General features: G+C 38.7%; 4 protein-coding genes across 5 annotated transcripts; all 4 read right to left on the bottom strand.

Annotated features, from left to right (window-relative positions):
• Window positions 1–226: 226 nt before the first annotated feature.
• On the bottom strand, window positions 227–4,903 carry LOC137718046 (protein FREE1). Its single transcript, XM_068457562.2, has 10 exons — window positions 3,796–4,903; window positions 3,145–3,231; window positions 2,915–3,046; window positions 2,044–2,175; window positions 1,797–1,862; window positions 1,601–1,711; window positions 1,330–1,422; window positions 1,078–1,111; window positions 808–878; window positions 227–700 (listed from the first exon to the last, which is right to left on the bottom strand). Exons 1-10 carry the CDS (start codon window positions 4,741–4,743, stop codon window positions 623–625), a joined length of 1,752 nt encoding a protein of 583 aa, XP_068313663.1. The 5' UTR covers window positions 4,744–4,903; the 3' UTR covers window positions 227–622.
• A 5,338-nt stretch (window positions 4,904–10,241) lies between these two features.
• On the bottom strand, window positions 10,242–12,880 carry LOC137716914 (putative BOI-related E3 ubiquitin-protein ligase 2). Its single transcript, XM_068456264.2, has 2 exons — window positions 12,168–12,880; window positions 10,242–11,151 (listed from the first exon to the last, which is right to left on the bottom strand). The coding sequence occupies exons 1-2, from the start codon at window positions 12,504–12,506 to the stop codon at window positions 10,639–10,641; spliced, it is 852 nt and encodes a 283-aa protein (XP_068312365.2). The 5' UTR covers window positions 12,507–12,880; the 3' UTR covers window positions 10,242–10,638.
• Window positions 12,881–13,857: 977 nt separating this feature from the next.
• On the bottom strand, window positions 13,858–16,186 carry LOC137718296 (uncharacterized). 2 transcript variants are annotated; one of them, XM_068457814.2, is made up of 6 exons: window positions 15,745–16,184; window positions 15,413–15,547; window positions 15,197–15,275; window positions 14,959–15,053; window positions 14,376–14,543; window positions 13,858–14,283 (listed from the first exon to the last, which is right to left on the bottom strand). In XM_068457814.2, exons 1-6 carry the CDS (start codon window positions 16,079–16,081, stop codon window positions 14,123–14,125), a joined length of 975 nt encoding a protein of 324 aa, XP_068313915.2. In that variant the 5' UTR covers window positions 16,082–16,184; the 3' UTR covers window positions 13,858–14,122. The 2 variants fall into 2 exon arrangements, with proteins under 2 accessions (XP_068313915.2, XP_068313916.2); XM_068457815.2 differs by lacking the exon at window positions 14,959–15,053 and having other exon boundaries at window positions 14,376–14,533; window positions 15,745–16,186.
• A 1,054-nt stretch (window positions 16,187–17,240) lies between these two features.
• Window positions 17,241–19,472, bottom strand: LOC137718029 (protein kinase STUNTED-like). Its single transcript, XM_088699130.1, has 5 exons — window positions 18,852–19,472; window positions 18,488–18,736; window positions 18,220–18,380; window positions 17,891–18,118; window positions 17,241–17,800 (listed from the first exon to the last, which is right to left on the bottom strand). The coding sequence occupies exons 1-5, from the start codon at window positions 19,360–19,362 to the stop codon at window positions 17,366–17,368; spliced, it is 1,584 nt and encodes a 527-aa protein (XP_088555256.1). The 5' UTR covers window positions 19,363–19,472; the 3' UTR covers window positions 17,241–17,365.
• Between the last annotated feature and the right edge of the window lie 2,158 nt (window positions 19,473–21,630).

The raw sequence follows: 21,630 nt of genomic DNA, 5'->3' as shown, positions 1-21,630 counted from the left end.
CTCAGTGAACGACTGAACGTAGTCCAATTTTAGAAGGCGAACCACTAAAATCTTGTATATAATATCATTTGTTTGCAAAGCCCAAGTCCATCAAGGACAAACACTTGATCCATCGAACTTTTGTTAGCCTCACCATTTTTAAGCATCAACAATTATAAACACCACAAATCTCAAATACAAACATAAACATCCAGAGTCTACAGGATTACAGCAACAGGGGAGAAGGTTTTTGTTAAGAAAGTTTTATTCAAATAGAAATTGACTTTCAATGTAATCACCCACATCAAATCAAATTACCACACGGATGAATTTACAGCTAGGCCGCACATCGAACCAAAAGATCGCAAAAACGGCACAATCTCTCATCAAACAAGGTCAACACTGATGAACCATAACATATACAGAAGTCGAGCATCAAGAATTTGATATACAGAAGTAATTATATAAACATCAATTTACATACAAAAGGCGAGACATCCGGTCAAACAACAACGCAGATAAAACACCGACATGCAAAAGCTCTTCCAAATTATTAGGAAACATAAGCAATCCAACAAAACTAATTGAAGCAGGAAACTTCATTGATATCAGTTGAGTGCTGTCGTGAGAATCTGTTTTCGAATCAATGAGCACTCACAAGAAATGGATTCTGGCAAACCCCACATTCAATGGTCTCCGACCCCGAGCTGGGAACTTGAACCTGCAACAATTCCAGTAATGTCATCACCACTACTCCACAAACACTACGTTAAGTGTGAGAATTGAACCTCACTTCAAAATCAGTTGAACTTCTATATAATATATTACCTGCAAGTGGACTGTGCATGTAGGACAGGCAACTTCTCTCATTCTCCTCCCAGATCCATCAGACTTTGAACCTGAGGAATGAACATGCAAAATTGCAAATTATTAACATTTATACAACTCTAGCTCCTCTGCTAATATTTGAATGCTACAAAACTAACCCCACATTGAACTCAAACATTGAACGTGTACAAGGTTATCCAAAACAAATTCTTTTCAATGGAGGGTTTACTCATATTTCCAACATCTAATGTTCACAAGCAAAGAAACTACCTGAAGATTCCTTGCGATTCCTTTCCAACTCCTCCTGTTCAAAAAAAAAAAAAAAAAAATGAATTTATGAAGCAAAAAAGGAAGTGCAAGCATGCACAACAGACGTGTATCAAAAAATGACTACTGATCCAGACTTTAGAAGAAATTCAGCACATATTCATAATAAATTTTATTTTTGGGGGAAATATAATATGCCAATTACGCGCAGATTGGTTTGGTAGAAGCAAAAGACAAACACAACACTGAAATCACCTGAAGCTTCTTGGCAAGATCCTCATGACTATGAAGTCCTGCAGGTTTACTAGATGCTTCCTTGGCATTACTGAGCCTCTGAGTCACTTCAGCCTACAAAGGATAATGACACCATATAAAATCTTGATTCCGCCATACTAAATTTGAAATGTTGAAAATATAAAATGGAATCTTCAGTCCTGTCCACACCCCTCTACTGACTTACTACTGATGTAATTGGAATAATATGATCAGCTAACAATGATATACCCAAAGAAGTTTAGAGCCATACCATGCATCGGTCACAAACTCGAACCTGCGGGGCATTCTCCTCAGCAGTTAAGGCGATTCTGCCATGGGTACACTTGTCACAGAAAATGTCTCCACAGTTCCGGCAGTGATGCTGAAATGAGGGAGAAATACATAAGTTCAAATGAGGAGAACATGAACAACAAACAATGAAGATGCCGCTTTAAATCTAGGCATACCCTACGGTTAAAAGCTCCAAAATCTGACCCACATGCCGTGCATTTTTTAACTGCCTCATCGGGGACCTAAAAAACAGCAGTAACGAAATAAGAAAGAGTAGAACAAGATTATTTTACTAGTTACCAAAAGAACTGCAACAACCATATCCTGTATTGAAAGGTGTACATGGAGACACATAGAGCACTACCACGTTTATATCATTCTATTGAAACGAACAAACGTGGAAGGAAGGCAAGCTAATATTACCCAATGATCTTTCTCCACATTTCCCGGTTTTATAATGTTCATCCAATCGGTTAATCCTTTCTTTCTCTCTGTAGACTGTTCACTTGGCCTTACCGATTCCGTTGGCCTGATTCTTCCACCCATTTCCTTAAGCTGAGTTACAAGGGGTAAGAACAATACATCACTAAAAATAATCAACATTCAAAACCTCTCTGATAAGGTTAAACATAGCCTTGTGGGCATAAACAGGAATCATATTATGCATCATTCAGATCTTCAATAAAAGCATATAATTTAATAAAGACATAACCATCCAATCATAATATCAGCATAAACACACAGTAAGCTCATAGTTCTATTTTCAAAATAAGAAGGCTAAACAGACATTGATAACAAATTTCAGTAAGTTCGCAAAATGAATGATAGAGAGTTCATTAGAGATTATGCATTGAAGGAATACATTTGATATTCATGCACTTTTTTGCACAGAGAAATCAGCAGGCGTTACTTCACAACAAAACACTACCCCTCATGTAAGTACACTACTCATGCCCATTGATCAATATGAAATACAGGCCCGAGTCTAAAAGTTCAGACACATAAATCAATCTCTGTAGTTTACCACCCTACTCAAAATGAACACATATATAACTGAAACACGAAATGATTAATCCAGCCAACCTTCAGTAATTTTCACATAGAACCAAAGCATCACATACATCTCAAAACAAGTATCAATGTTTATACTTACTACATGACAACATGTCAAATAACAGGAGCAGAAACAAGGAAAGCATCACCTAGGCCCTAATTAATCACATGTTGTCAATAAATAAGGGGGACCATTATTCTTTTAGGACAAGGGGAAAGGCAAAATTCCCAAGTTTCCAACCTGTACAGTTGCAGCAGTCACCGTATCCAAAAGAGTGTTGGCAGTGTAACTATTTGACTGCAATCTAATACGCCTTGGCTCAATATCCACAGAGCTCTTTGACCAAAAGGCGAAGGTAGATGAGTCGGTTTTCTGCATGAGAAGAAAAATAAACATACAACTTACTTTTACCTCAATACATAAATTAAAAGTTCCTTAACGAACTTGATGCTAAAGTAAAATGAACTTACATCACATCTTGTAACGGTGTCGAGGGGATATATTCTCAATGTCCGACTGGTAGCAGGATCAAGCATACGGATACCATCCAAACCAATCTGATATAGAATTTAGAATCGGCAAATCTTAACAAATCAATAGGAAAGATTTGAAAGAAAGCAGGGGAAAGGAACTAAACAAGAGCAATGGATGGCATTCTAAACACTACCCATACTTTAAACCAACATAAAGATGATCATCCCGAGGAATACCAGAAACAGCTTCAAGATAATATGCATTTCAAAAATAGGAGAGTCCAAGGTGGTGTTTTTATAACTCTTACCTTGGTAATCCATTCCAACATAGACCAAGAGGCCATAGTGCTCTAATTCTAAGTAGCATCTAGTCCCTATTTGCCATTTCTTTAGAGTAACATTTATGTGAAAACATGATTTCTTCTGCTAAGGCTCCCAATTACAGGTGTAACCTAAGCTACGAAGTTAAGTTGTTGAAATCAGTGGCATTGAACGACATGACAGAACTAATCCGTTCCCACAACACAATCACAAGTGAAAATTAACAATGTGAAAATCCAATCACAGTAAACACAATAGAAACTAACAGGTTATATGCTTCTAACTAAAATTTTACTTATATATAACACAGTATCTCCTTGTTCATACCTGGCAAAGGACATCCAAAGTGCTCTGCCCTCCACTTTCAGCCAACAGCTTGACCCGAAACTTCTGCACCCCACTCTTCGCGTCCTCTTGCGTATCGGCCTTGGGTACTGCCCGGACGATCTTGTTCGAGCTCACCGGTGTGGTTTTCCCAGATGGGACACTGATCGACCTCCCGTAATCATCGAACAAAGTCGAACTTGACGACTTGGGTGCGGTGCCGCGAGCTCCATACGGCTCCACCTTATCACCTCCGTAAGCATAAACACCGTCGCCATACCCCGCATCGGGACCTGCATCATACCGCTTCCCATATGGATCCGAACCCAAATCGGATCGGCTTCGGTTGTATCCCCCATACCTATCATCTAAATAGGAGCCGCCGGAGCCACCGCCGTGATCCAATTTCAGAGAATTCTCGTATGGATTTTCATATACAGGCGGGACCGAAGGGGGCGGCTGAGAAAACGGGCTCTGGTAAACGGACGAATACGGAGAGGAGGGGTTGGAATTAGGGTTAGGGTTGGCGGGAATCGAGGGCGGCAAAGTGGCGTAACTGGGAGCCGATTGGTTAAATTCGTACGGTGGTTGATACGGTTGCTGCTGTGGCGGCGGTTGATAGGGTGAATGAGTCTCGAACGGAGGGAAAGAAGAAGGTGGCTGCGGTGTGGGATTGAAGGTTTGCAAATTGGGATTGGAAATTGGAGGAGGAGAAGGGGTATAGGACGGAGCGGTGGGAGGCGCAGGGTCGGGATTCAGAGAATATGGGGGGTAAGATTGGGAATAAGGGGAATAATCGGAGGAGGTGAAAGGCGGTGCGGAGGCGTAGGGGTTGTGGTGGTGATCGGCGGGGTTAGGGATAGGGTTAGGGTTTTGATGCGAAGGAGGGTACTGGTAATAGGGAGCGGAGGCGTAATCCACGTTTTGCATCGCTGATCGCGACGAGGTCATTTCAGAGAGAGGAGGAAGATGAGGAAGAGGCGGAGGAGGAATCAGCAATGCGGTTGCGCTGGGAGTTTCTCTGCGTTGCGCTGGGAGTTTCTCTGCGTTTTGCCTTTGCCTACCAGGAGCAAACTGACAAACGGTCTTGCGTGTGGCTTTGAATAAGTTAATTATGTCCCGAATCTAATCCAAAATAATTTAGAAAATACAAATGGGCTGAGTCGGTCATATCAAATGGGCCGATCTCACGTTTTTTTATCACTCTTCATCACTAACTTATTTTGTTAACAATGGGCCCTTTTAGGCACACCCAATGGCATAAGCTCCAGGAAAGGCCCAGGAGCCCACGGCCCAAGGAGTTCAAAGAGAGCCGACCTGACCACTTAGAGCAGTTCCACCGGAGGTGGGATAGGCCGGCACACAGTCAAAAAAATGGCCCGGCACCTAGGGAAGTCTCTCCAGCCCACAGGATTGCCTGGCACCCAGCCCAAGCTGGTCTCCAGGCCAGCCCAAAATTGACAGACCTTGGGACCGGGCCATATGATGCCGTGGTGATGTCAGCGATGGATGGAGCGACGGAGGGAGAAGGCAAATGGCCTGAAAATGATGGCCCGAGTTCGACGGAAAATCTGAAAAAAAATGCACTGACAGCAAGTTTGCATCAACACAAAGGTTTCCAACACGATTTATATGTTAGAAACCATAAGAATAGGATTGAAAACTTACCCAGGTGAAATGCAAGAGATTTCACTGAGATTGGACCTTGAACTCGTCGGAGTTGTCCGTTTTCCTTTGTCGGAATCACATGCAGGGAATTAAACCCTCAAATTAACCACAAAAATTGCAACACAACAGGATTTAAAGCTCAAGAACACAATACAGTGATAGAAACATCACCTGGGTTAGAGATTGAGAGCTCAAGCTCTCGGCTTCAATGGTGGAATCTCGCACCATGCACCGATGCCGCATGCAAGGCCATGGTTGGGTTCCTTGAGCTCCAGGGATTACAAAAATAATATTTTGTGTTTGATTTGTTGAAGGTTTGAAGAGGAATGAGAAGGAGAGCTCATGGGAGTAAGCTGGAAAAGAGAAAGATGGAGAGAAAATAGAGAGAGAGAGAGAGAGAGAACCGATTGGGGATTATAGGAATAGTACAGAGGGTTAGTGGAAAGATGACTTTATCTTTTTTTTTTTTTATAATACAATTATTATTTTATTATTTTATAATAAATAATAATAATATTTTAATAAAATTGACTTAGGCTATTTTTTTTTAGGGATGGAGATGCTCTTGGCCTATTACTGTTCATTGGAGTCTATCACTGTTCATTGAGTGGATAAATGCGCTGGGTGCTAGTGCAAAGTCTTTAGGGGTGGAATTGCTCTTAGGTCGACCGAGACAAAAGAAGGATTATCCGACAGCTTGGTGCATGTGGGCAAATTGACAGCTTCTTGGCACAAGTATCCAGAGGCAGAACTACTTAAGTGCTATTTGAACCGAACGACTTCCAGTTGATAGCAAAGGCCTAGGATGGAACATAAAGGCAATCAGGACAATGCTTAGCAAGACTGAACGAGGTAACCAAAGTCCGAGTGGGACGCTCGACTCTCCTAAACCTAAAAAAGGTGCGCCACCCAAATTGCTAAAACGTCAGACAAGGGCCTGGGCGAATAGGTGGAAAAGTGTTAGTAAGCTAGTGCAAGTTGTTGGCACATTAAATGCCACTTTGAGAGGCCTTCAGAGGGGGAGGCCCATAAAAAGGGGTAGAGACCTCTAAGATGGAGGTTTGACATATTTGAGAGAATAGAGTGAATGTATGAGTATAGCAATATATTGATGAGCAACATAGCAGAGGTAATCCAGTTTTCAAGGGTAAACTGCTTATATCTTTAAGTCCATCTAATATCAGCTCATTTCTTAAGCCCATCGAGAATGATTCAATAAGTTTGTCAATCTTACAATTTTGAGAATTTTGAGATGAAACTTTCATTTCATTCATGCTGTCAAAACAAATTCGCTCATGCACACAAGTTAAAGAGTAATTTTTTTGTCTCCCCTTCACCGCTACTAATTAGTTATGCGGTAATAACCTAATAAAATCTATGTTGTTAATTAGTACATAAATAGATAACATTAATGCTGAGACTGCAAACGTGGCCAAAAGTTTTCCTGTATGGCTGTATTTGTTAACACAGCAAATTTGCAGACCTTGCTGCTGTGTTCCCTCTAAAACTAAGTGCTCCATGACCATGACGTTCGAACAGCCTGGCCTAAGTGTGGTTTCATGTTGCAGGTGCAGGGTTAAATGGAACACGATTCTCAGCCAGTTGAAATGGGGAAAGAAGGACAAACAGATCGGTCACTGAACGACTGAATGACCGACTGAGCGAGTGGTGTCCGTAATCTGTATGCAACTCTTCTGCTCTTTGAGATTATTGGGGAAAAGGAAAGGGATATATCAGCGTTGGGATTTTCCATGCAGAAACAAAAGCAGAAGCAGAAGATCTCCCTTCTCGAAAAGACCATTACGCCATTGCACGTACTTATTACGGAAACAGTTGCTTTGTGGGTCCCATTCCTAATCCAATTCCATCAACTTGTGGGATCCATAAGTAAAACTCGTGGTACACATATTCTACTATTTATATAATGATACGTGATGTATCATCTCGTATTTTGATCACATTGAAACATTTATCAACTCCAAAGACCGGGGACCTTACTCTTTTATTTATTTATTTATTTTGCGTCGATGCCTCAGAAACTAGAAGCTCGGAAGCATGCACCGCAGGCTCGAGATATTAAACTCAGTTTGCACATATCGCTGTTTGCAAATGCAGCTGGTGCAAACGAGGCCTTTAGCAAAAAGATGGGACAAACCGAAACCAACTAGCTCCATCACAAAGGGGGTGACATCTTTAAACTTCTCCCTCTTTAACATGAGTTCGGCATACAACTGTGATTTTTCTTGAGTTACATCTACTTAGTGTCAACATGTATTTAATCACTAAATTTGATCTAACAATTAAACTAAACGATTGAGAGCAGTTGAATGTTTTGGTACCTTAAAAAATTGGTTCGACATTGAGTCTTTCTTAAAGAAATGTACGGATTGTGTCATTATCTCTAAGGTTGGGAGCAGAAATTTAAGAGGGACACCGATAAAAAAAAATTTAAGCATGTTTCTTTGTGACAAATAGAATTGGACCCACTCCAGACCTTAGACCTGGTTTGGTACTGAGGTGATTCTGAAAAAAATTGCTATAAAAAAAAGGTGGGAGCTGTTTTTGTGTTTGGTAAACACTCACCTTCAGCTTTTTTTTCACAGTTTTGGATGAAAAAAAGCCAAAAACAAGAAGCTGCGAAACCTAGCTTTGAAAAACCGGCTTTTTTTCACATCTGTTTTACATAAAAGTTTACCAAACACTCTAATACTGTTTTTTTTTTCAAAAGCACTTTTACAAAAAAGTTTACTAAACACTCTGCTGCTTTATTTCACAGCTGCTTATTCTCACAGCACAGCAGAAGCAGCTTTTTTTCAAAGCACAGCAATACCAAACCAGCCCTTATTGTTTGAAGCTTAGGATTTAAAAAAAAAAAAAAAAAAAGCCCTAGACCACATAAATTGAACCAGACGGTTCTCGTTAACTCATTCTACTGGTCCATCTCACACAAACCGACGACTCTAATTTTTTTTCCACATAAATCAAAGGCCCAAATTTGTTTGTCCTTAGGCTTCAGACACTAACTTCCAGAGTGGATCCAATTCTGTGACAAATTAAGCTAAATTTTTACAATTTTGTCACTGTTTTCTCTAATATGTTTTTCTTTGTTTGTTGAATTAATAATCTCATAATCATTCATATTAACAATATGTACAATTCAACATAGTTCTAAGCAAGATTATATAAAACTTGAAATGAAATATGTGAAATGGCCACATGCTCTTTGGTCCTATGCTCAATCTACCCTTAATTATCTCAAACTTATACCGTTAGAGGCGAATGCACACTGAGACCTAGACAGTCCCAGGACCACCCAGAGTTCATAAAATATATATGTAAAGGTCTTCCGAAAATCCTCCAAATGTTTTGTACGGGTCTTCGAGATATTTTTTATTTAAAAAACTTAGACCTTTTATATTAGGACCACACAAGATTCGAATTTTGGATTCGCTACTGTTTAGCGAGTATAAAGTCACACTTTTTTTATTTTTTTCTCACATGAGAGTGTGTAAGCACACCAACGGGTTGCCAACGGATTCCACACAAATGAGTTGGTATTGCCGATGTTCCCTCACTTTAGCTACTTGAGAGAAGTGGGTATGAGATTTTACTAAAAAAACTCAGCAATGTGTGTGTGTGTGTGTGGAAACCATTTCTTATAAACCTCTAGATGACTCTCCTCATGACCAACATGGGACAAATTTGTGGCTCTAATCAAAGCCATCAAACACCAGCATCTATACTACGATTCTAATTGCATATTTGCATGCAAGTTATTTATAAATAGAAGACGAGTGGGAAATTACCAGAGTGTAAAGAAGGCGGTATTAAAGTTTGGTTGTGAGATAACAAAGAGGCCTCGTTTGCACCAGCTGAGATGCTGCACAGCCTGCATTTCCGAAGCTTGCTTCATTTCACACTCTCGTCTCGTGTCCTTTTCAAATGGTCAAGCTTTCATTGAAAGCGGTGAAGAAAATAAAGATTATGATACCAAAAAGTGGCGGTGGAGACAGAAGTTGCAGTCCTTGTAATCTTTTGGTTATAAACGCCAAAACTTGCTTCATATTTTTCCTTTTGTCAGTTGGTGCTTTAGAACCGTACGCTCTCTGTGTACGCCTATTTAAAACAGAGACAGAGAGAGCTAGCTTTCCTGTCACACGGTATAAAAAGCATGCACGCTCCTTCTGGCATCAAATCCTCTGAGATTCCAACCCAAATCAGGTATATATGCAGAATTATAAGGCCAAGACTCTCTTTTGAGAGAGAAACCTCCCTTCATCAAATTGGACGGGGATTCTCTTTTTTTCTAATATTTTTTTTTATATTTGAACAGTTACGATTTAATCGCCTTAATATTTTATATTGATTTTTTTTTATAAAAATAATAAGATAAAAAATAATATGTGAAAGGATGAGAGGAAAGAAGATAAGAATAAGAGGGGAGAAAATTCTACTCCCATCAAATTAGTAAGACATCGGACATATCGAGTTAATAATACTTTTATTTTAAATAGAGTTCTTTGGTCGGTCCGCACCGCGACACTTGAATGTCAAAAGCGTTTTGCTTCTTGCAAAACTTCTACTTTCCTTTGCTTCTCCCGCACTTATTTTATCACATTAATGACTTGAAATATTAAATAACATATTAAACATATAAGCAACCCTTCTTTTTAAACATTTTTCTCTTTGTACAGAATTTGGCTGTTTAAATAATTAATTTTTTAATTATAAATTAAACAAGTATTCATCTGTAATTAACTAGCAGTAGAAGCTTCGGCTGATTTTTCAACGATCATCACTGTCCTTTCTCTTTTTAAACATTGTTTATAGTACAAACCCATCACATAGCATATTCAAAGATTGAAAATTCTAGCGCACATATACGTGTAGTATACATTACTTAATTTAATATATGATGATATTATGAAATTCCATTGAAGAATCTAAATGATTTAAAACCCTAAATATATACACAAACCACATAAATATATGGAAATTCATTACATAAATTAAGGACACTAAAATCGCACTATAAAATCCAATATATACTAAAAATTCATGAATAATGAACGGAGTAGCCAAAATGAAGGGAGCACAGCGCATCACGTCATGAGTCACAAAAGTAATAAAGATTCATGCTTTTTTTAGAAGCACTTTTTTGCTTGGCACTGTTTCTTGCTAGACAAAAAAGACCTCCATGCTTGCCTCCTTGGCGGAATCACAAACGGGGCAAAATCCAAGAAACCCTTCACAGAACTTGCACGAACAGAGATGCCTGCACGGCAGGAAAAGCACGCATGAGCTCCGTGCCTGGCAGCTTTTGCAGACCAACTTTCTCCTTTTCTCTTCCGCTAATTGATCTTCCTCCATAATTGCTACTCTGTTTTCACAGCAGGACTCTGCGTCGTCGGTTTCGCTGCTGACGAGAACCAGTCGCTCTCTGACCTGCTCGAGCTCGTTGTTCAGGTCCGTCACCATTGTTTCGTTCGCTTTCGCCACCCGCTGCCACATATCGCTTTCCATCTCTGCTTTTCTCAGGCAGTCCTGGAGCTCCATCGCTTTTTTTGTCGCCTGTCCTAACTCTTCTTCTTTCTGCCTAATTACATTCAACGTTCTGGATTCTAAGTTGCACAACAGAGCTGCTAGTTGCTGCTTCCTCTGCTCTTGCAATGCGAACTTCAGCTTTTCACTCTGCTTTGAAGAAAATAAATAAATGAGCAAAAGAAAATAAGTATCCGTTATCTTTAAACATTTTCATAGAGGAAAAATAAAACGAAAATTAATGAAAAAAATTTGAAAACTTTGAATTTTAACGATAAGAACAAAATAAAAGGTAAAGTGAATAGTATCATATTTGATTTTTTTAGTATAAAACTGTGATTTTTCATTAAATTGAACAGTACCGTAGATTTTTCGTTAAAACTTCCAAAAGTAAATCCTCATTTATTCACTGGTGATGTGATTTATTCATGGTTTCTTATAAGAAAATATAAATTACGAAGAGATTGGTAATGTTATCTTAGTTTGTAAAATTATTTTAGTAAACTTTTTACTCTTTCTAGCAAAACAAAAAAAGAAAAGAATTCTCTCTATTTTTAAAGCAAAAGAAATGAATTAGAAATTAATCACTAAATATAAACATACAAAAACACTAAAGAAAACTCTATACCCGTTAATGTTGGACATCATTTATTTAAATTCTAGGAAATTTTAACGAAACACTCAATACTGTTCAACACTTAATACTGTTTATTTTTAGCTAAAATGATATTTTTAGCTTAAAAAGTCCTTACTTATAACACATTTTTGTCATTTTGATTCAAACTCAAAATTTTCAAATTCTTTTCATTAATTTTTCTTAAATTTTATTTCATTTTATCATTTTGATTAAATCTCAAAATTTTTAAACTCTTTTCATTATTTTTTCTTAAATTTTATTTCATTAAATATAACGTGATTGTCAGCTATTAAATTATTATTAAAATATTTGGTTAACGTTATTTTCTTTTTTGGTGACCATCAAACGTATAACAAATATGATCCCAATAACATTTTTCTTATAGTCATCGTCTCTAAATTTATTATGCAAAAACATTAATAGATGAAATATTTTAACTTTTGAGAGAACAAATAAAATTAACGCAACAATCACCATGAAAAAATAAAGAACCCAAAAACAGAAAAAGAAAATTAACACCAATAATCACCTGCAATTGAATAATGCAGTCGAGCTCGTGCCTTTGCAAGTCCAGCTGCGCCCCTAAGTTTTCCGAGAACTGCGTAGGGAGAAAGCTATTGAAAGTGGAAGGCGAAACCGAAGCTCCTAACTGGTTGCAGAAATCAAAGCCCGTCGTGTTTAAATTCTGCCTCTGATTCTGTGCCACGGGAAGACGGAGGTGAAAGTGATTTTGAGGAGGATGAAGGGCGGGAGGCTGAGGGCTCGGAATGCCGGAAAATATGTCGTCGAGGCCGGAAACAGGGTGGAGCAGCGCCGCCGTCGACGACCAATCTTCAGAAAAATACAAACTTTGTGCCTGAACTGCCATGTTTTTTCTCGGACAACCTTTAATCTTCTGCCTTCACATATTTCATGGGACTTTTTAATACGAAACGAAATGGGGTAGGTTTAGAAAAGCATGAGGGTTCAATGTTCTTGTTATATCAGAAAAGATGCATGACCCTTTCTCTCTCTCTCTAAAAACTCTCCCTCTCTTTATTGGCATAACCTTTGCCTTCTTTGTTGCTTTGAGTTTCTGGTTTTACTGGAAGAGTGGTTTATATATAGAGAGGAAACGGACAAATCTTTCTTAATATAAATTAATTGTGACTAATTAATGCTAATTAAGGAACTAAAAAAAGGGTTAATTAATAAAGAAAGTTAAGAGCTTTGGGAGTCTTTTTCTCTGTTGCCCAAAATCCCAAAACTCTTGAAAACCAACGGGAGCATTTAATGGGAGACAGATGTGGGGGTGGCGGGAAAACGACGACGTACACATGCAGATTTGGGGACAGAAGGGTCACAGAATGATCGGGTCAGAGATTTGATAAAGAAAGTAAGAGAGAGAGAGAGGAGAGAGAGAGAGAGACGCGAAAGGGTCAGACGTTACGAAGAGGGAGCGGGGGAGGAGATTGAGAGAATCGGAGCGATTGGAGAAATTGTCAGTGTGGTCATTGGGAAGGGCTGAAGAATAGCATTTCTATCCATTCCCTGTTTCCTATTTTTGTAAATTTCAACCAATTCAATTTACGCTTTTTTTAACAATCTACATACTAAAAACATGTTGCAAATAGGGCTACCACCTACATTACATTTTAACGTATGTACCATGTATACCAGTTTAACGTTGTTCGATTTCCATTTAATTAGAAGATGTCATACGTTCACACGTATGCAAATATATATATATATATATTAATGATCTATGGAGCTAAAGAAAAAGTTTATTTGGTTGAGGATTAACAATCTTAATATAGGTGTTGATGATGTGATCAATGAAGACTTTTTTCATGATAAAACATGAAGATATGAGGATGGGCTAATGGACATAGTCATGCACTAAGAGCATATCCACTGGTAGTGCTCTTGCCCTGCCAATTAGGTTAAACAGCCTTTAGGCTGAATAATTCAGCTCCAGCAGTTCCAGAAGGAGATTGGATCAAAGACAATTAATGCCTAGAGTGTATAGTAAGAGCAAGTTCACTGCCATTCCCTAAAACGAGTGGAGATGCCCCAAAAGGAGCGCATCTACTACAATTTCATACGATAGCTATGCTTCTAACTACTCCAACCAGCATATTGAGACATTATCAATTACCAATACATTGTATTATTATATATATTGTCGATACTTCAATTACATAACTATTGGGTTCAGATGCTTATGATTAGAAATTAAATTGAAAAGTAAATGACGATGTAAATACATCTTTTCATGAAAAACTTGACGAACTTGTTCTTGGTCCAATATTTGGCCCAGTACAATGACTTCTACATAGCCCGACCCAAATGATCCAAACCATAACAACTTCTAAAAACAAACAAAAAAACCCTTCTTGCAAAGTCTCAATCTTTGATGATGCATATTACCAGTAACATACTAGGTAAAGTTCAAACGATGTATCATTTATTAGTGATATCTGAACCAGCAAATCTTTTCCGCCTTTAGGCCTTGACTCTAGCAGACTCTCCCACTGCACTTTCCATTCGAGCATACCATTCACCAATCCGCGTGTTCTCCACCATATCTTTGCCGGATTTAAGGTGTCGAATGGGCCTCAAAACACCAAATACAGCGAGATCGGCTAAATTAGGATTTGATCCACCTATTCAAAGACAAGATTATCCGATAATTTCTTAGTTCTAATCATAAGGTAAGTCTTAAGTTAATCAAATATGATGTTTCAGATAAGCATACCAAGAAATTGTCTGCCATTGAGAGCATCAACCCATGTTTCTGCAGCTCCATACAAGGATGCACGTTCATCAGTAATATTGTGTCTCTTCTTCAGTTTCTTTGACACAAAATACATAGCAGCAGCTCCGGTATACTTCGCTACCATCCTTTCGTACAAACTAAAGTTTCCTACATGTAAGAGATTTCAAGAGATTTAAGCACTTAAGGGAAGGAGCTTGGGTTGCTTAAAATCAAAGGTAAGCCAGCTTTAATACAAGCTCCAAAGTGACTTTTGGAGGATTGGAATTTAACTAAGTCCTAGTCAGAAGGAACCTAATTGAGACTCTTGAGCATTTGTTGCTGTAGGTTTAAGAAAATTCTAGTCACTCAAATCACATATGAGAGTTAGAGCTTCCAATCGTGATTAATGGCATCAATACTAAACACCACAGATGTACAAATTCACACAAACAACTTACGCTACTTGAGCCAAAGTCTTCCACAAACAGATCTCTTGTGAAGGGTGTTAATAAATAACCGCCGATTTGGGATTTTGGAAACAAAAGAGAAATGAAATCAGTAATGAAGTGGTGCGATATCATACCATGACTGGTGATGTAGTCAAACGACTCGAGAGCCTCTGAAACAGTTCTATATATGTTTGGTGATAAAACATGCACCAAGTGATTATCCACCCACCTACATCGCAACTAATCAGTTATTACCATGCCAAAAACCGCGTGATCACAACACCGAAAAAAAATAAAAGTTTGAAAGGAAATCTAGTTGCTGCAAGAGACATCTCTTATTGTATTGAACCTTAGTACCGTGCAAAAACCTACCTGCGCCACTTCATTTCTTCTTCACCATTTAACACGGGGTTCTCGTGATTGATCCTTAGGTACAGCTTATCAATTATATCTGTGAATACAAAACAAAACATGAAAATTTAACAAAACACAAGGAACTTAAGTCTGAAATTAGATATAGTTAATAACTACAGCATCCAGCATCAAGAAGATACAAAATGGTAAGGAAATAACAAAATGTCCAAGAACCTGAAGAGTCAACCATCTGTTCGCCGTCGACTTTCAGGATCGGCACCTTCTTGTAATCGGACCAATTAATCTCCTTTTTGCTAATGGGGTTAACCTCCACAACTTTGTACGGAATGTTATAGTAATCCAAGAATGCTGTGATATAGGAAAAATTCAATGGCGAAAACAATCAAATAGCACCAAATCGAAAGCGAAATCCAAAAGCAGAATCCTTTAATTTCCAAAATAAGAGCAATTTAGCTAGAATTCCAAATACCAAATCATACAGTGACCAAATTAGAAAGTGAAAGTTGCAAAATTTCATCTTCAAGAATGAATTCGAGATACTTTACCTCTAACCTTGTTGCAGAAAGGGCAAGCTTCGTACTGGTAGAGCTCGACGTCTTTAGAGAGGAACTTTTCATGGGCGTGCGGCTCCTGAGCCAGAGAAGCGGCGGCGTTTGTAGAGAAGCACACGTGCCCTCCGGCACAGGGAGCCGCAGTGGAGGGTCTCGATAGGCCGAAACGATCGCCGAGTCTGTGTGTGAACCACAGCGGATTGGAATTCGAGCACGTGCTCAACATCGCTGCTTGAACCAGACCGTGCTGAGTTGCGGAGGTGGCTGTGGTGGCGCCGCCCATAGAACCGGCGGCTCTGGTGAGCAAAGCGATTCCGCTAATCCTTCTCATGGTGAACGAATCGGATCACTGTAAGATCGTTCGCAAGTCTCCTACTTCTGGGTTGCGTTGAAATGGAAGAAGCCTGTGGGGTTTAATCAGGGTTTTGGTGTAGGCAGGTATACGCTTCCTAAAAAAATTGATTTTTTCAGTTACGTTTAGGAGCCCGTGTTTCCGAAAAAGCCCAAATAAAACAAGTAAAACCCAAAAGAGACGAAATCCAAGTAACTAGGTCAACTGTGAGAATTTCGTCGTGGATTTTTAGTTCAAGTGAGATTTTTGTTTTGACGGAAGTTCTAATGGAGTTAACGAAAATGATCATAGATGTATATTTTAACAAGTTAAGGGGCTAATGGACATGAATTTTTAGTTAATAAACCATTAATTCAATTAGATTAAAGTTGAGAGAACATTGCTATAGTTTCCACTAACATAGAGAAAATTGACATTACTGAAGAGCACAAGGCGCCCAAGGCACGAAAAGGCCTTCGATCATTCGCATTAAATTGCGAAGGCCCTGGGAACCAGATGCCTCACCTTTGCCCTCTTCTTCCGAAGGGGCAGATTTCCTCCCTCCAGAAAGGGGAGAAATTTTCAGTTGTGACGGAAACACAAATAGTACACTACGTGTTTTAATAGGAATGGAAGGAAATTTTATTTTTTAAGTTATTAACTTTTTAGCACACATATCCCATCATTTGTTTAGTGACACTTAGTGTACCATCCCGTGTATCGGTCACACTGAAAAATCACTCCAGAAAGGGCACAAGTTGATCTGCACCCAATCAACCTCCTAGTTCAAAGGCAACTGCTGGACTTCCAGGACTTGCTTCAAAATGTGACCAAGCTTTGTCCAGTCCAACATCAGACGGGATCAAAAGTATTGGTGAAAAGAGTGTTGGGAGAGAAGATTCAGAGTGTGGAAATCTGACAGAGAATCGACGGTACTGATGACGAAGAATGGCTTTTAAGGACACCGTCACAAAACAGTTGCGGGTCTAAAAGGTCTAAAACTGAAAGCGAGGTCTCATGTCATACAAGTAGCACGCAGTGGCCGAAAGCACATTGTTGCCTGAGGCCGCCATATGTGCATTGTCCTACACGGTTCCGTTCTAGTGTGTTTCTTCCATCTTTTGTGGCAGCACTAGCGGTTTTAAACTGTACAGTTGTATGAGCATCAACTAAACACTGATTTATTAGTTCGTTAATTGATTTTATCGATTAATTCATACGAAAAACATCGGTCTAGTTTGTATGTGTGTGTGTGTGTGTGTGTATATATGTATGTATGTATATTTACATGTTTATGAAAGAAATTTCACTTAAACAATAATGGTCAGGTGTAGACAAGTAGTCCTTTAACGTGTACCGGTGTGGTTTCTCTGCACTAGATGCTGTGTTCGTTGAACTTGATCTGCTGATGCTACCATCATTTGCATCGGACATTGCAGAAACTGAACGCCACCCGACTTCCGGGAATAGGTCGTCGTCTTCATCTCGACAACACGTCTCTCTCGACTTGACAGCATGAAGATTAAAGCACTCATGTGCGTCCGTCTCTCCCGTTAGTAGCTTCAGTACCTGGCACGCTTTCGGTCGAAGACGAGGTGACTGGTTTATGCAAAGCCCTGCTGCCATTACCATTCTGCGCATTTGGGCAACATCGTAGTCCCCATTTAACTTTGGATCCAGCAATGCTTTAAGATCCATAACGTCTAACAAATTTCTTGCCTGCATCAAAGAACTTTAGATCAGCAATGCGGAAAATGCACAAAATTTAAATGTACAGGATTTGAAACCATACAAAGAATGGAAACTTACCCATTTGACCAAACTCTCTTGTCCTTTCGAAGCCTCGGCATCGACCGGCTTTCGACCGGATAAGAGTTCGAGGAGAATCACACCAAAGGCATAAACATCGATCTTGTCACTCACCATCCCATGCATGAAATATTCCGGAGCAATGTACCCAAAAGTCCCCACCACATCACTACTTATCACGTAACCAGAATCGGTCGGTCCCCATGTAGCAAGCCCGAAATCAGATAACTGCAAGCAAAACATAAACTCGAGATTCAACACAAAAATGTACAATTTGGAAAGAAAGTGAAATAATGAACGTACGGCAGGCAGATCATATTATGTTATACCTGCGGCTGAAGCTCATCAGAGAGAAGAATGTTTGAGGATTTAACATCGCGATGAATGATCGGCTGAGGGCAGTTATTGTGCAGGTAAGTTAGAGCCTCTGCAACTGCAACAGCCACATTGAATCTCACTTCCCATGGGAGTATACATCCATCACTGCAATCTGCACTAAGATGAAATGAAATTCGAATTCAGACAAGTGACGAGCACTTCGTTTGAAATTCAAATTACTAGAGCCCGTTTGATAACCACTTCGTTCTAATTTCTTACCGTACAAGTTTCCTTCCAAGCTCCCTCTGGGAAAGAGGTCATAGACCAAAATAAGGTTGCCATCTTCCACACATACACCAACTAGAGAAGTGATGTGTTTGTGCTGAATTGAAGACACAAACTTGGTTTCCAAGAAAAAGTCATCCCAAGCTTCCTTGTACGATTTCAGAACCTTGACCGCCACCGATTCACCTCCTTCGAGACATCCTCTGTATACGCTGCTACACCCTCCCTCGCCGATAAGATTTTCTGTTCACAAACCAATTGTTTAAATTCTTGCGAGCAAGAAGGCATTTTTAATAGAAGCACTTATGAGCAGAAGTTTTTTCTTACAAAAGTAATCCCAAACGAGCACTTAATTTACCTGCGGAGAAGTGACAAGTTGCGCTACTGATTTCTGCGTAGCTGAAAAGCCTGCAACCTGCTGAGATTTCTGCAACAAGAATCTCCAATTCATCGGAAAGCTGTGTTGGTGCTACTGTCAAGCAATTTTCATCAACTTCCTGCGGCTGTGAATTTACCGAAAGAAATCGACGGCTAGGCAGGTCCATCATCACCCACTGTACCACGGACATATTTTCTCTGGATTTAAATTCTCTCATAGGAGTAGTACTCATAGTTTCCGCTGAGGCAGCAGCTATCCTCAAGAGCGGCCAACCCGGCCTCGACAACGGTGATTCATCATCCTCTCTCTGGGAAAACATGTCGAAGCTATCCGATTTCTGGCGAGCTTCCTGGCTCAGCCTTAGAGGACTAACGGTTAGTCCGTGCCATCCAAGAGCTGGTCCTGGCATCTTAGTTTTGAACGGACAAGTGGAGCTCAAAAGCACTTCATCGCAACTGCCTCGGTAATTAGAACCTAATGAATCGTGCATCGATAAACTTGAGTTTTCGGAAGAACAATGAAGATGACAAAATCAATAGTAGTTAGCCCTTCTTGATCATCATTCAACCTAACTTCAAAGCTTTGGACTTTTTTAAACTGGTATGCTGATGCTCCATAGAAAATATTATATGCATATGAGACTGCTCAAAACTATATTATATATAATAACAGAGAGCCACCAGGACTAATATATTACATAATTTCCACGTTCTGCTTGCTGGTGAATTTATCACGTTTACCTGATTGATAAAACAGTGACAATTTTTTAGATTAATTGAAATAGTTAGAATATGAGGCGAGAATGTATGTTAGTCGTCTATTATGATTTAAATTGGTGTAGAGAAGTCTAATAAAAAGAGGTTTTGAATAATTGCAAACAATATAGCACTTAAACATGGTTTGCATCCTAGATTATGTACTTGATGTTTGACAAGGGTTATTTTTTAAGTGTTCCATTTGAATTCTAATAGAAAAACGGGATCAGTTGGTGGTTTTGTTACTGTAGTTCACTCTTTTGAGATTCGAGAAGACTCACATAGATATTTCAGTCTCCTCATAATCACCATTGTGTGATTCACAAGCTTAAGAACCGAATTCAGAACATATCATATAAAATACAAACCTAAAATTCTTCATTAACTACTAAATCATCCCATAATGATTTATTAACTTAATCTTGATTGCTAGAGTTACGTTTACTCTTACAATAGTTACCAAAATCCAAAAGAAAACACAAGATATATTACCAAACACAGAGCGATACACGTTGACCGGGATCTTTTTATTTGAATATTTGACGGCCAAGTCATTTTTTTAATACAAAAAGCTTACCCACCTACCCATAAAACCATTTTTTTTATATAAATAGGGAATTGCCGCCAAATAAAAGATTTGGTACACCTAATGTGACTAATCTTGGATATGTCAGAGCTACTGCCTTTCGATATAGAATGAGGATTATCTTTTTTGTGAGAATTTTATGAATTTTTAAATTGTGTTCGTTCATCAAAAATTTACAGTTAAAAATTATTTTAAATACTTTTTTTTAAGTTAAATATAAATAGTACATGATGAAAATTAATTACACGATGTATGATGAACGAACACAATTTGAGGATTCCAATTAGGATCAGGAGAAGATCGACCAGGCTACAGTGCTGCCTATCCACGTCACCACCCAACATCGTGTGAAAATTGTACAATGACTCAGTGCATGATGTGATGGTTGAATTTACAATCAAGTATTAAGCAAATAAGAATTTACCATTCAATAATTTTGTTGTAAATTATGCAGTAGCGGAAGGAAGTCTTAAGTTTTTATATAGAAATAGAGCGAGAAGCGTATAAAAAAATTTAATTTATTTATTGAGGTATTTGGTCGAACATTTGGTGATTTGTTGTTGCTCATATTACGTACATATCAACAGATACTGACATATGTCATAGCAATCTGACGAGTGATATCGAGAGATTTTGTTGAGTGCTCTCGCCGCAACTTGTTAAGATATGCTAGCAGACATCACATCATATACTTGATGGGCACAAAACAAATCCTTACCAAATATTCAAAAGGTTCTCGAAAAACCTTCACATGTATATTTTTTAAATCTCGAGTAATTCGGAGACCATTTCAATCACAATGTACATCCGCCACTTAAACCATGCACAGATACTACTAAAATTTTTCATAAATTTGTAGCCCATAGTTATCACGTACTTTCCATGCATCGTTTTTCCACGGGAGGCCACCATGTTGTAACATTCAAAAGGGGCTTCTTAAGTTCTCAATCTCAATAAAAAGGTCCATAATTTAATCAAAGCTACTAGAAAAGTTTAGAACTTTCAAATTAAAAAAACCAAAGTGTTCAATAGACATTAACGATCGATGAAGAAGGGTTAGTTAAGTAAATAGACGAAGAATCCAAGTTTGGAGATAGAGAGCAAATGAAAGAAAAACTTCGGTAAGGCGTGGATGAGAGAGGTAAAATTTTTTGTCTGGGCATTAAATATGAAAACTTGTTTCCCTTGTTAGCTTTTGGATATCGATTGGAGAGGACGATTCAATGCAAGTCACAACCATGGTAATATCGTGTCACTCAGATAATTGGTTTAAGAGCTCGTAAGCACATTTCGTAACAAAAACAATTATAGGGATAAGTTTTACATATTTGACACCGATATGTTGCCGAATCTTGCCTCAACTAATAAACAGCCTTGTGTACTTTCAAATTTATCCACAAGGGATAAATTAAAAATG

Source organism: Pyrus communis, chromosome 8, assembly GCF_041283825.1.
Source record: "Pyrus communis isolate YQ-2024b chromosome 8, ASM4128382v1, whole genome shotgun sequence".
NCBI classification, from domain to species: domain Eukaryota; kingdom Viridiplantae; phylum Streptophyta; class Magnoliopsida; order Rosales; family Rosaceae; genus Pyrus; species Pyrus communis.
This window is presented reverse-complemented; position numbering and strand designations above follow the sequence as displayed.